The sequence below is a fragment of the Psittacula echo genome (genome assembly GCF_963264785.1).
Source record: "Psittacula echo genome assembly, chromosome: 2".
Taxonomy (NCBI): domain Eukaryota; kingdom Metazoa; phylum Chordata; class Aves; order Psittaciformes; family Psittacidae; genus Psittacula; species Psittacula echo.
The window spans coordinates 59,642,015-59,656,929 of record NC_137737.1 but is presented as its reverse complement, the minus strand read 5'-3'; the positions used below and the strand labels follow the sequence as shown (position 1 = coordinate 59,656,929).

The 14,915-nt window shown below is 50.6% G+C and overlaps 1 protein-coding gene across 1 annotated transcript in view; it reads left to right on the top strand.

Annotated features, from left to right (window-relative positions):
* Nucleotides 1-13,514, top strand: part of CCDC12 (coiled-coil domain containing 12) — a 47,170-nt gene extending 33,656 nt beyond the window's left edge. Inside the window, exons 3-7 of the mRNA XM_080611546.1 lie at nucleotides 9,557-9,636; nucleotides 11,961-12,022; nucleotides 12,123-12,157; nucleotides 12,571-12,647; nucleotides 12,951-13,514. Coding sequence (XP_080467672.1) covers nucleotides 9,557-9,636; nucleotides 11,961-12,022; nucleotides 12,123-12,157; nucleotides 12,571-12,647; nucleotides 12,951-13,030 — 334 coding nt within the window. The 3' untranslated portion in view covers nucleotides 13,031-13,514. The remainder of the gene's footprint in view (nucleotides 1-9,556; nucleotides 9,637-11,960; nucleotides 12,023-12,122; nucleotides 12,158-12,570; nucleotides 12,648-12,950) is intronic.
* The last annotated feature ends 1,401 nt before the right edge of the window (nucleotides 13,515-14,915 follow it).

Sequence of the window (14,915 nt, the reverse complement as noted above, 5' to 3'; positions counted from 1 at the left end):
TAAATAAAAATCCAAGGTAGGGCTTGGAGAGGGAGGGGGGGAAATAATCTTCAACTCTTCAACTTAACTAGAAATTAAGCTTCAGTGAGCTGCTGCTAATCAGCTGCTGGTGTTTCAACACTTAGTCATCCTGTAAAATTACAGCTCTGTGCTGTGCTGCTTGCAGAGATGAATTTCTGGGAGGAGCTGGGGGAGGCAGGGTTGGGAAACGAGATCTCTCCCCTCTCATGGGAAGAATGTCACGGGGCAGGTCAAACCCACTTTATTTTCTCTGCACAAAACAAAACACAGTGGTGAGTCTCCTCAGTGTTTGCTTTAGCTTGGCAGGATGGCCAAGGCAGTGGCAGGGATAACTGCTGTGTAGACATGCTTCTTCACATCCTGGAGCGTGGAGAGCTTAATGAAGAGTTTAACAATAATAAATAGAATGAAATCAAATACCGGAGACATCAGTGTTTGCAGGTAGGCTGGGTTTGGTACATGTGGCGTATCGGATCAACATCTGCATGGACAACTGAACCTGTTACTGCTAGTGGCGTGTCCTGTAGTGTGTCAGGCTTCATCCCCACTCTGCTTCTTCAGGGACCATCTGGACCATGTTCCCTTTGCTGAGGAAGTGCTTGGCCCATAGAGGAGGAGGTGGGCATGGGCAAGGCTGTGTAGCATTGTGTCTTTTGCTCAGTGCTGAAGAAGGGAGGACAGGAGTTTTAGATGGCTGAATTCACCTGGCTGGAGAGACACGGGAGCTGGCAGGATCTTAGCTCCATCCTGAAGGTGCTTGTCCACATTTTGATGCAGCGCAGAGCCCTTCTCCAGAGCAGTAAGAATGCTGCTCTCCTTCCTTCTCCTTACAGCTGTATCTGTAACTCGGGGCAGATATCCGGGACATGACTTGCTTTTGCAGGGAAGGCCCCATGGAGCTTCAGCTGGTCCAAAGCCTGGCTGCACTCTCCTCACCGAGGCTGTTGCTGTGTTCAGTGGGTGCCTGCTGATTCTGGCTTTGCCTTGGTCAGGCTGGGTGTCCCTCTGCCTGTTCCCCAGCAGCAGGATGCAAGTGTGAGCACCCAAAGGTGAAACCTTGGTCCTTCCCACCCAACAACTGGCTCTGAGTTCCCAGCATCCTCCCAGCAGTCCACTCTTCTTCAGTAGTAGAAACCCTGTGAGAGCATGGACAAAGTATGCTCTTGTGCCAGCATGTGAAGGAGCATAGCTGGGTGCTGCAGGCAGTTTGCATATAGAATCATAGAATTGTTTAGGTTGGAAAAGATCTTCAAGATCATTGAGTCCAACCATTAACCCGACACTGCAAAGTCCACCACTAAACCATGTTCCCAAGCACCACATCTACAGGTCTTTTAAATTCCTCCGAGAGTGGTGATTCTACCACCTCCCTGGGCAGCCTGTTCCAATGCTTGACAACCCTTTCATTTTGGTGAAGAAATTTTCCTTATATCCAATCTAAACCTCCCCTGGCACAACTTGAGGCCATTTTCTCTCATCCTACAGCCAGCTCCTGGTGCTGTGTCGCCAGCCTGGGTCCCGTGCTGCAGATCAAGGATGGGTTTTGTCCTGATTGTATTTACTGGTTGTAGAGCAGGCACAAATTGCTTGTGTCTGCTTTGAATGTGCTCAGCTACCTGGAAAAGCATCATAGGAGGCCTGACAGCCTTGTGGCACCTGCCTGCAACTGAAGTGCTTCCCTTGCAGCAGCACTCAGGGATATGTCTCTCCCCATCGTTGCTCCCCCAAGAAATATGTCCTGAGAAACCAGCTGCCTTGGCAAATTTCTGGGGCTCATGGTGTTAATACAGGCCTTTGTTTCTTTGGCATTCCTCGAGTGCCTTTTGGCAGCTTGGGGAGGAGGATGTGCTCTGACATGCTCAGCTATTTGAGCAGGAGCAGCCCTCTCCCAGTGCAAAGAGATTGCTCCTTGGAGGGTGTGTCCTGATGGGTCTCTGCCTCTGCTTGTTGCTTGCTCCTTTTCTGCCTTGGGTGAGGAATCTAGGAAGGAAAGCAATAACTTTGTCCTCTTGATAAAACAACAGCTCTGGACCTTGGTGTTAAGAGAGGCCCCCATTTTACTGCGAAGAGTGGGTGCAAGTTGAGCCTTGACTAACGTGATAACATGCTGTGTGTTTGGATGTGAAGGTAATTACTTGGTTTCCAAGTCACAGCAGATGCAGGTGTCTCGATGTCTGTCTTGGTTGCTGAAAAGTCACTGTACACAACAAGGCACCCTGGAGATGGAGGGACCTTGCTCCCAAGCTATACTGGCTGTATGGGAGCCTCCAGGAAGCTTGTGGCAGGAGGTGGTGCACCCAGATGTCAAAGCTGCCTGCAAGGGGACCAGCTGGTAGGAAAGCAGAGTGCAAGAGAAAAAAGGGAGGTTGTGAAATACCTTAAGGAAACTGACAAAAAATCTGGAGAGGGACTTTCTGCAGGGGCAGGTAGGGACAGGACAAGGGGGAATGACTTTAAACTGACAGAGGGGAGGTTCAGATGAGATCTGGGGAAGAAGTTCTTCCCTGTGAGGGTGGTGAGGCCCTGGCACAGGTTGCCCAGAGAAGCTGTGGCTGCCCCATCCCTGGCAGTGTTCAAGGCCAGGTTGGACACAGGGGCTTGGAGCAACCTGGTCTAGTGGAAGGTGTCCCTGCCTGTGACCTTTAAGGTCACTTCCAACCGAACCCATTCTGTGATTCTATTAAATTAAGTCTGTGCCGGGAGGGATGGGTGTTGTATAGCAAGTCTTGCAGTGGCCTTGAAGGGTGATGGTGCTGCAGAGTTCCATCAGTACCCATTGGTGATCATGCAGCACCCAGCATGTACTAGGTGACTTCGCAGAGAATTGCAGCAGGCTGGGGAGGGTGTGACTGAAGAGAGCAAAGAGAATATAAGAATCCAAGCCTGAATCTCTGTCCAAATACTCTTAATCTTATTCTTTCCATGGAACCTAGAGATGGTAGGAGAGAGTTTGTTTGTCAGTCAGTTAAACTCGCTATACTGCGAATTTTCCCTGGGAAAAAAAAGTTAGAGAACCTGTAGAAGAAGCTTGAAAATGATGTCTGCTATTTGGTTTGCAATTGGAAGCAGAAAAGGGAAGAGGCATTTTGAGGGGAAGTGTGCTGCTGCTGAAGAGCATCTGAGTGCTGCTCCAAGGGACATCTTCACTGCATGGTCTCCAGGTATCCCAGCATCCCTGCTCCTTTCAAGTTCTTCAGTAGCTTGGCCAAGTCTAATGTGGGCTTCCTCCAGCTTGAGTCCCAAACCTCCTGGGCTACTGCAGAAGTATCTTGCTGTGCTGTTCTTGGTCGTCGGGCTGCCTTGTCCCGGCTCCTTCAAACCTTCTTACGCTCATGGAGCACATGATGGAGCAGAGGAGAGTCCACCAAACCACTACTCCTTCAAGGATCTGGAAACTTTGTCATTTCTTATGTAGCAGTAACACCTTTACATGTTTGAGTGCGGCTTCCCAGGACCCCCAGGAGTCAGTGAATTCTGGAGATGCAGAGAAATAAAATGAAATTCTTGAGCTGGTTCCTCTTTAAAGAACAATGTGGAAATGGTTGCTCAGGACATTTGGTTCCAAGCAAGTTGGAATAGCAGTCACAAAAATGGAAGGCTCTGAATATGGGGGCTCAGGAGCAGCTTGGGAAGGTCAAAGGGCAGGAAATTCTCATACCAGATGGTATTTCCCCAGGGTTTTGGAAGAGAAGTTGCCTGAAGTTGCTAAGATAGGTTTGAGAACACCCAGTTTTAGTCTTCCCTAAACTGCTTCCAAAGAATGGAAGGGCACTTCAGAAACAGTGATCTACGAGCCTGGGTGTTTGAAACCTCTTAATTTTGATGAAGCATCTGTTTCACCTAGCTTCATCAGGTGACTGGAGCTGACACTGAGGAGCACAAGAGACATTTAAGCAGAGTGATATGAAGGGCTTGAGGAAGATTGAAAGGTGAAGAGCCGTGGAGGACACCCACCTCTCATCCTGGGCAGAGCAAGCAGAGTCTGCAGATGCTGCTGGACTCTTGCCTTCTGCTAGTACCTGTTCTGCTGAGGTCCACTTGTGTCTTTCAGCTCCAGAAGCACTAAGAAAACTGTACTGAGATGTCCTAGCCAGCTTTCCTCAGCCTCTAGCCTTACCCTCAGAGAGGTAAGACCTGGAAGGTGCCCTTTAAGCAGTCTAGTCAGTGCAGCTCCTAGTGACTGTTTTCTGATAGTAACTATGGGAGTGAGGATGCTGTAACACCTAAGAAATTGCTGTTACAGGGTTTCTTGGCAAACCCATTCCCTGTGCTCCTGATGCAAGAACATCAGCGTGTGGGCTCTTCAACAGAAGTCTTAAAAAGATCCATTCATCAATAGGGGAAACTGTTTTTTCCGTAAAGCTCTTGGGGCTGGAGGAATAAAGCAAAAAACAACCCGGCAGGAAGCTTTTAAGTGTCCTATGTTTTGCACTGAGATAGCTGTTTGCATTCTGTGCATACCCTGCATGCCGTGCTGTTTCCAACCTGCCTCCTTCAAAGAAAACTTAAGGTCTCTCTTCTTCCCCTTCAAGGAGCTCCAGGCCCAAATGGAAATTGGATTTGAGGCATTCCTGAGGCAAAACAGGGAATATGTCACTCCTGACAGGCCTTTAGGAGATGCTGGAAGGCTGTGTCCATAGCATCCCTCTGTAATTGCTGCAGCTGCCCAAATCCTCATGTGGTTCTAGGAGCTTCTAGCACAGACCTGCCCTCACCACCAGTTGTAAGGGTATAACCATCTCCATTGCTAACTGTCCTGCCTTGTTTGGGCTGCAATGGGCTGGAAAACACTCCACAAGGTGCTCAAGGAATTAGGAGATCATCTGGGTTGGGCACATCCTCCATCACTTACAAGGAGATGGTGGCAAAATCTGGTAGTTGACCATGCATGAACTTGATTTCACTCTAAAGCCAAATGGGTCACACCCAGCTCTTCTCTGGGTGCTCAGCCCTTCCCTGAGCATGTTAGTGCCACTGCTTCACCATGATGTGCCCTCCATCCCCAGGAGCTGTGCTCCCTAAGCTGGCTCCTATGTTCCTGTTCTGCTGCAGAGCCTGATGTTAATTCTGGTGTTATTTTTGTTTTCATGGGAACTCGGATAATTCATCAGTTGTGAAGTGCACCAGCTGTCTTCTTGGAACGCAGCACTAGAGGAACCGCTGGTACCTGAACTTTATTTAACCCACCTCTGCAGAAGATCAGCAACTTCTAAATATAAATATATATATAGTTAACCCTTGCCTGCTTTCAAGTTACTCGGGATAGCACCTCCCTGCTCCTCCCCTCTGTCTTTACAGCCTCCTGTTGTGATGTGAGCGTGACATTGCTGTTAAGTCCCTGAGCCCCCCAAGGAGGCTGCTGTGGGATTGCTGGGCACTGAGAATTACCAGAGGCAGGTGCAGGAGCTGCTCTCGCCTCACTGAGTTAATTAAAGGGATCCGTTTTTGTTTGTTTTCTCCCAGTGCTTGCAGTTTAAACCCAGCACATGAGTTTAATAAGGAGCTGAAAGCACTGGTGCCAGGCACGGAGGGAACTGTGTGCAGCTTTGCAGCCCTTCTGCTCTTCACCACCGCTCATCAGCTGCTTCCCCTTCTGCTGGGCCCGTGCCACTGCTCGTCCCCATCTGTGGTACAACCTGCCAAGTTGTGCATTGTGGTTTTATTTTCTTTAATCTTGTGGATGGGCCTCCAGCAAGCATGAGCAGTGCTGGACTGCAAGGCTTTTGTTTGCAAGCCGAGGTGGGGCTTTCTGAGTGGCAAGAGTGTCAGGGAGCAGGTTTAAACTCCCACTTCCTCTTCCTTGTGTGATCCTCAAGTGGTGCCAAAGCCCTGCGATAATGTAATGAAGGGCTGGTCTCCCTTCTTGTACCAGGAACCAGACCTCCAGGATGTATGCCCCTTGAAATGTGAGATCTGGGAGCTTCTGCTGCAAACAGACCTCTTAGCTTTCTGCTGGCTTGGCTGTGGCCAAGCAGCAGCAGCTCCCGCTGCATGTGCAGAATCATAGAATCACAGGAGGGTTTGGGTTGGAAGGGACCTTAAAGATGACCTAGTTCCAACCCCCCGACATGAACAGGGACACCTAATGATTTTAAAACATTGCTTGTCAAGATGTAAGGGCAGCGTTTTGCTGGACCAAAAGGGACAACTTGTTTAGCTCATACCGCTCGTTTTAGGTTATCTGATCCTAAGGGTCTCTGTTTGGTTCCCTTTTAGCTGCAAATCCTAAATGTAGTAAGGTAAGGAGATCAGGAAGTCTGGGAGATGTTGAAAGTTTGTGTTCTGCAGGATCTGCCACTTTGCCGTATAAATCCTCTCCAGTGTGCGTGAACCAGCCTTTGATCAGATGTGAGACATCACAGCCTGACGTCCCATTGCCTCCTGAATGAAGTAACTGCTCCTCTTCCTCCTCCAGCTTCCTGGGTTAGAAACAGAGTCCTGCTAATTGGAGATTGTCTGTAAAATCACAGGATAACGGTGATTTCTGTGTGCCTGGAGTTGGCATCTCCTGCAAGAATGTAATTGCTTGATCCTCCAAGATCAACCTTCCTGAAAAGAGCTGCCTTTCTGGCTGGGGATTGATGGTGGTCAGTACCGGTTAATTTGATAAATCCCTCCTTCCAGGGCATGTGTGTGTAAAAATACATGTGAAACTCTGCACAGCAGCTTGTCTTCATGAGGTAGTGGTGCTCTTGGCCTGGGGAAGGTATTGCAGCTACATGCTGATGTCTCCTGTGTTTCTTTTGAGCATTCTTTCTCCCACTGCTGGGGAAAGGTGTTCCTCTTTCATGGTGTTGCATTGATGCAAAGGCTCGGGGGACCTGGGCTTGATGACATGAGAAGTGTCTGCAAGTCTTCTAATCTGCCTGGGCTCTGTTTTCCAGTCTGCTGGTTGCATTTATGTTGCTGAGCTCCATTCATGTCCTTCCACCACCTCTGTGGCACCAGCCATGGTGTGGGTCGGACTCTTTGCAAATAGATTCAGCTGCTGGAGAGGGGATGGCGTGGCATGGGAAGGGTAGGACCTTCCTGTTGTGCTCCAGGAACCACCACCGTTGTTTGTTTTTTGTGCTTCCCACACATGCATGGCCATCTGGCTGCTGACCTTCCTCTTCTCACCTCTCTTGGACTGTAGCTTCTTCACTTTTTGTCACTCTTTGCTTTGACTGTAAGCCCTTGGGTTGGGTTGTATCTCACTTGCTCCTCCATCAGTAAACTCTAGCAGGGAGATGGCCTCAGATATCAGCTGTCTGCTGGGAGAAAAATGGTAATGTTGAACTGTTGATTTTCCTGCCTGATCAAAGCGCCTTCTGCTGTGTTTGCATAGAATCATAGAATAGTTAGGGTTGGAAAGGACCTTGAGATCATCTAGTTCCAACCCCCCTGCCATGGGCAGAGACACCCCACACTAAACCATGTCACCCAAGGCCTCATCCAACCTGGCCTTGAACACTGCCAAGGATGGAGCATTCACAACCTCCCTGGGCAACCCATTCCAGTGCCTCACCACCCTCTCAGTAAAGAATTTCTTCCTTATATCCAATCTAAACTTCCCCTGTTTAAGTTTTAACCCGTTACCCCTTGTCCTGTCACTACAGTCCCTGATGAAGAGTCCATCCCCAGCATCCTTGTAGGCCCCCTTCAGATACTGGAAGGCTGCTATGAGATCTCCATGCAGCCTTCTCTTCTCCAGGCTGAACAGCCCCAACTTTCTCAGCCTGTCTTCATACGGGAGGTGCTCCAGTCCCCTGATCATCCTCGTGGGCCTCCTCTGGACTTGTTCCAACAGTTCCATGTCCTTTTTATGTTGAGGACACCAGAACTGCAGACAATACTGCAAGTGAGGTCTCACGAGAGCAGAGTAGAGGGGCAGGATCACCTCCTTTGACCTGCTGGTCACGCTCCTTTTGATGCAGCCCAGGATACGGTTGGCTTTCTGGGCTGCGAGCGCACACTGCAGCTGGCTCGTGTTCATTTTGTCATCGACCAACACCCCCAAGTCCTTCTCTGCAGGGCTGCTCTGAATCTCTTCTTTGCCCAACCTGTATCTGTGCCTGGGATTGCTCTGACCCAGGTGTAGGACCTTGCACTTGTCGTGGTTAAACTTCATCAGGTTGGCATCAGCCCACCTCACAAGCGTGTCAAGGTCCCTCTGGATGGCATCCCTTCCTTCTGGCGTATCAATTGAACCACACAGCTTGGTGTCATCGGCAAACTTGCTGAGGGCGCACTCAAATCCCACTGTCCATGTCACTGACAAAGATGTTGAACAAGACCGGTCCCAACACTGATCCCTGAGGGACACCACTCATTACCGATCTCCAGCCAGGCATCCGAGCTCTCTGCATCCTCCTCTGCAGCGACACAACTGCCCTTATTGCTGCTGAAGGCTTTGCTGACATCTGGGGCAGGAGCATTGCTGGGCAGCAAGTGCCTCATTTTCTGTTTAAACTGATTAAACTTATCGACAGTGTTAAATGAACTTAATCTACTTAATTTGCCCCATGAGCTAGTGTACTGTTATTAAGATCCGTTGACCTGCACAAGGCGTTGTAGGCATGTGTAAGCAGCTGGAGGTGGGATGGTGTTCTGTGAGCTGGATCCTCAGGGCTCTAGTTGTGTAGATGCCTGTGCTTGAAGCTTGCAAGTTTTGACCTTGGGGAGGAATCATCTTGGGAGCTCCCGTGACTGAGGATGTCTAATGGTTGAGGCCCAGATTATTTGGGAGAAGTGTAAAAAGAACTTCAGTAGGGGGAGAATTAACATCTGAGTATCAGGGAGGTGTGTGCCCTGCGGAGAGGGCTGACTGCTGACTTTGAGCTCTTGTGGAGGGAGTTGTAAGGATGGGTGAACGTAGAATCATAAAATCCTAGAGTGGACCCTTAAGCTCATCCAGTTCCAACCCCCTGCCATGGGCAGGGACACCTTCCACTAGACAGGTTGCTCCAAGCCCCGTCCAACCTGGCCTTGAACACTGCCAGGGATGGGGCAGCCACAGCTTCTCTGGGCAGACTTCTGTGAGGTTCAGATATCATCATCCCTGCCTCTGTCAGCTCCACCACCCATTTGCTCAGGAACCTGAATTTGCTCACCTTATTTGCACCGTGTGTTTGTAGTACTGCAGAAGCCTCTCTGGTGACTGAGTAACGACCTTGTACCCCAAATACCCTTTTTTTTCCCTGTCCTTCCTATGTACCGTCCTGGGATAACTTTTTTCCCTGGTTGTGGATCTCTGGTGTTCCCATACTGAGTCTATCATTGGGGTTGAGACCTAGAAGGGAGTGGGGCTGAAGTTCAGAGCTTTGCAAAACCACTTGTGACCATTACTAGCTGCATCTGCTTGGCTTGCCAAGACATCACCTTTGTCCTGATGAGCTCTAGCATGACCCTGTCTTTTCTGACTAGCATGGGTTGCTGCCAGCTCCTGGCCACTGCCTGCAGCTGCTATTGCAGATATGGCCCTCACTATTGAGAGCACATGGTCTAGGTTGGCAAGGGTGTCTCACTGCTCTGTGCTCTTCTCTTTCCTCCCCAGGGAGCTCAAACTGCGAAACTATGATCCTGAAGATGAGGAGCTTAAGAAGAGGAAGATGCCCCCAGCCAAGCCGGCCTCAGGTGGGTGCAAGAGGGAGCATGGGAGGTGACACAAGGATGGACAACAGCAGAAGCATTGCCAGAGTGGTGCTGCTGCCTGTGGTGAGGCCCCCCCTCTGCTTTACCCTGTTCTGGAGGCTTGCAGGCAAGGCAGATCATAGAATCCCAGACTGGTTTGGGTTGGAAGGGACCTTAAAGACCATCAAGTTCCAGCCCCCTGCCACGGGCAGGGACACCTTCTGCTAGACCAGGTTGCTCCAGTCTCCATGCAGCCTGGCCTTGAACACTGCCAGGGATGGGGCAGCCACAGCTTCTCTGGGCAATCTGTGCCAGGGCCTCACCACTCTCACAGGGAAGAACTTCTTCCTCACATCTCATCTCAATCTCCCCTCTGTCAGTGTAAAGCCATTCCCCTTGTCCTGTCCCTACCTGCCCTTGTCAAAAGCAGCCCCTCTCCAGCTTTCTTGCTGGCCCCTTTAGGCACTGGAAGCTGCTCTAAGGTCTCCCTGGAGACTCCTCTATTCCAGGCTGAACAAGCCCAGCTCTCTCAGTCTGTCTCTATAGCAGAGGTGCTCCAGCCCTCAGAGCATCTCCGTGGCTGCCTCTGGACTCACTTCAACAGCTCCATGTCCTTCTTATGTTGGAGTCCCAGATCTGGACACAAGATTGCAGGGGGGCTCTCATGAGAGCAGAAGGGGAGAATCTACTCCCTCACACAGAGCCCTTGCAGGGATTCACTGACTGCTATGATGAGGCTGTCTATAACAGCACATACCATCTTTTTCCCATTCACCAGTCTCCCACACCAGCAGTGTTCCCAGGGAGAATGAGGCAACACTTGTCGTTGTGAGGACAAAATAAACCAGCACAGGATTCTGCACCTGGCCAGTGTGCTGCAGAGTGAATGGGTTGTACCTTTCCTTTCCAAAAGTCAGGTGGCTTGGAAACCTCTGTGTTCCTGATCACTTCAGCCAAAGGTGCAAAAATCACTGGATGTATTCTGCTGGTAGCTTGCTGGTGTGAGGTGTTTAGGTGCTAGGAGATGACTGTCTGCAGCCCTGGAGGGTGATGGCATGTCCAGACAGCCATGGTGGGAGTGCCGGAGCTCTCCCACTGCTGCTGGGTGAGTGTGATGCTTGCGGCCCATGTTGCCTCATCATCCTCTCACCCATGAGGACTGCACACCCTGTGTTGCACAAGTGGGGTGTGTGTCTGAGCACACCGGGTCCAGCCCCAAACCAAAGGGTTGACACTCAAGGGAGCCGAGCTCTCGCTGGAGGGTTCTAAAGGAGACTCTGGCTGGTTTTTGTTTGAGTTATCTTTAAACAAATATTAGTCATGAGTCCAGGGTATTCAGTCTGCTGTTTCCTAGCACTGAACCTCAGCACAGCTCTTGAGAGGGAAGCAAAGGGTAGAAGTTCCCTTGATCTTGAAATATTAAGTCCTCTTGGAATAGATCTTTTTAAAAATGCCCTAAATCAAAAGGCTGCCTCTGGGAGCATGGCAGAGATCTGCTGACACTCTGCTTTCTTGGTACTTTTGTAAAAGTTCAAAACTTCCCCCAATTCTTCCGTGGAGTGTCATTTGGAATTGGGAACAGGAATTTTGACTGTTTCCAGTAAAACTCGCCCTCTCAGCCAGTCCTTCTTTGGAGCTGCAGTCCCCATTGACTGCCGTTCCTGCGTCTGGAGCATCCAGCTTGTCTGTCGTTGGGCACTTTGTGGGAGGGAGAAGGACAGAAGGGCTGGGGCTCAGTGTGGTTTCATATTAAATGTGCCTTGGACATGTCTGTTTGCTGGACCAGGATTCCCACCACAGGGATGTCCTCTCTCTGGTCCCCACACCCTCTCCTTGCACAGACACAGTGTTGAAGGATGGAGGGCTGTTTGCCATGCAAGCTTTGCCATTATCCCTGCTATCTGCAGACCTTTATGTACGGTTTGGGCTGGAGCTTGATTTCTCCAAGTTGTCTCAGGTGGTGGCCTTGTAAATGAGTTGCAGTGAGTCAAATGCCACTTGTGGAGTGGCTGGTCCCTGCAGTTTTTATGGAAAAAGGGCTGGAACTCAGCAGATGACTTCTTGCTGCTGTTGGTGTTTGTGCCATTTAATGGTTGTTGGGTTTGCATCATTTCCAGGTGATTTTTGGGAGTCTCTGAAAGGGTTTGGGTGATGGGAATACACATCCTGCGTGTACTCACTTGTATATGCCATGCTCTTAAGGCAAAAATGTTCAAATGGGCTTTTGTGAACCAAGTCCAGAGCTCTGGTGAGTTTCCCTGTGCCTTGTTTTCTTGGTGTCCTGCTGCTGAGCCCTGCGCTGATGCTGGTCTTGTTCCTCCATCTAGTGGAAGATAAGGTGAAGGACCAGCTGGAGGCTGCCAAGCCAGAGCCCATCATCGATGAGGTGGTACGTATATTGCAAGCCATTCTGTGGTGGGTACATCTGTCTGTGTCCAGGCTTGAACCTTGCCTGCAGCTCTCAGTGGGTGTCTCCTCTTCTTCCCTAGGATCTGGCAAACCTGGCCCCCAGGAAACCAGACTGGTGAGTGCCTGCAGAGCCCCGTTGTGAGTAAAGGGGGGTTGGCATCAGTGGTGGGTTATTATCAGCTCGAGGTTGTCCAGGTTGGGTTAAAACTGCTAGAAATGGGAAACCCAGCCCTGCTTTGAGGAAGATTCAAAGCACAGGACTGTCTTCACTTTTCCTGCTTCCACCAGGTGACTCTGCTGATCCCTCTGCGATGCTTGTCACCATGGTGGCCTCAGTGACAAGGAATGCTAGGGCATTGAGTGGTTTGCCCATCAGAGTGGTCTCCTGATGGGAGACCCACTCTGCTCCATGGTGCTCACAGGAGAGAGAAGGTGTTTCTCTTCCACTGGGAAGGGTGTAAGGTAGCCCTTGATTTCACATCTGCCTGGGGTGAGGATTTGTTCTGACATTGTCTCTCTCCTCTCCAGGGATTTGAAGCGAGATGTAGCCAAGAAACTGGAGAAGCTGGAGAAGAGGACACAGAGAGCCATCGCTGAGCTAATAAGTGTGTTATGGTGCCGGAGGGATGGTGTACATGGGGGTCACAGTTTGTTCCAGAGGGATTACACGATGCTTGCTGGGAGCTTGGTGTCTTGCTGTTGGGCCAGGGAGGCACTGGCAGAACTTGGTGGCCTTCCCAAAAGGATCTGGGAAGCCGTTGGTCCCACTAGCTTCCCCAGGGCTGCATGCACGCTTGGCTTGCATGGCCAGGGGGATGGTCTGTGGGCTCTGGGGTTCATGTCCTCTACCATGTAGGTTCCGCAGTACACCGGCTTATCAGTAAGCCACTGCTGTTTTTCACTTGCAGGAGAGCGGTTGAAAGGGCAGGAGGAGGAGCTGGCATCTGCTGTTGGGTCAGCAAAGCAGGAGGGAAGTGACTCTGACTGAGGAGGTCCATCAGGCAGCCTCGGGCTTGGGATCTGCCAGCAATGCCGATCCTGTTGCTCTCAGGTAGAGGCATCTTGTTGGGACGTGCTGCTCACCAGCCCTTGGAGAGCCAGAGCCATGACCGTTTCCCAGAGGACTGGTTCTCCTGTTCCTGCACAAAGATGCCTTTTTCAAGGTGCTTCTTTCTGTGGAAGAGCTGGTGTAACTGCCAGGTGTGGAACAAAGAGGTGGTCTTCTCTAGAGAGCTGGCTATGTTTATTTGGAAACATCCATGGTCAGACCCAACATGTGCAGGATAACTTTCCTGGAAGCGGCTGGTTGGCTCGGGACCCGATTGCTGCTTGATGTGAACTTGCGATTTGTTCTGTTCCTTGACGTTTCCCGACCCTCCTGGCGGTGCAGTGTGTCTGTGTATATACACCACTTCTATATATTTTGTAATTGACAAAGTTTGTTGTTAACAAATCTTTTAATAAAAAAACAGTCCCACAGTGGAAAAGTTGTCACTTGTTCTGCAGAGGACTGGGTAGAGGCAGCTCATGGAATCCTTGAGCACTTCCAGGGATGCGGCAGCCTCAGCTTCTTTGGCCAACCTGTACCAGTGCCTCCCCACCCTCACAGGGACGAACTTCCCCATATTAGCCCATCTCAATCTCCCCTCTGTCAGTTTAAAGCCATTACCCCTTGTCCTGTCACTACCTGCCCTTGTCAAAAGCCCCTCTCTGGCTTTCTTGTGGGCCCCTTTAGGCACTGGAAGCTGCTCTAAAGTGTCCCTGGAGCCTTCTTCAGGCTGAAGCCCAGCTCTCTCAGCCTGTCTCCATAGCAAAGGTGCTCCAGCCCTTGGAGCATCTTTGTGGCCTCTCCTGAACTCGCTCCAACAGCTCCACATCCTTCTTGTGTTATTGCCCCAGAGCTGGATGCAGGACTGCAGGGGGGGGTCTCACCAGGGCAGAGTAGAAGGGGAGAATCCTCTCCCTCAGCCTGCTGGTCACGCTGCTGGTGATGCAGCACAGGACACGGTTGGTTTCTGGGCTGCAAGCGAACACTGCTGGGTCATGGGGAGCTTCTTGTCAGCAAAGCTCACCTCATCTCTTACGTCTGTGGGACTTCAGACCCCTGTCTGCTACTCCCTGTTCCCTTTGCTTCTCTGGGATGAGCAGCAGCGGGCTTTGAGGTGGCTGAGCTTGTAGCTACAGCAGTTCTAAGCACAGCTCCTGGGCTGTGATGTGGGGTGATGCCAACCCAATGTGGCTGGAAGAAGCAAGGGGGTGGGATGCTGCAAAGCTGACCCTGCACTTTTCCCAGGAACCTTTGCTGTGCCTCTGGGAGGTCTTAAAGGGTGGGTGCCTTGGTCAGGCCTGATTGTACGGGCTCCTGAATCCTCTGTGCTTGGTTCAAAGTGTTTTTATCTTGAGGTAAGACATCTGGGGTATCTGCCTGTGACAGCAGCATTGACAGAAGAGTTCACCTGTGATAAAAATAACTGTTCCTGTCAATGCACATGTCCTGCTGCTTTTAAAAGCCTGTTGAAAAGAGCTGCTGGAGGGGGAGAGGTTCTTTATGTGGCAGCAGCCTGCCTTGGAGAGGGGTGGCATTTCTGCCCTAGAGCCTGCTGGAGCCTTGGTGGCTGGAGTGGCTATCTCTGATTGTCCTCAGCTGAACCAGGTCTCCATACAGGACATGATCAGTCCCAGCCATGCTAAATACAGAGTGATCAAAGCTTGTTCTTCTGCCAGATCTGCTCCTACTGCAAAACTGCTCTGTAGTTACATGTGATGAGTAAGTTTCAGGGGCTTTCCAGCTGCAAGAGCCCCCTTCCTGATTCCAGATGAAGGGCAAGGAGTGAAGAGCTGGTGAAATGCTCTCTTGATCCTCCAACTTCCAT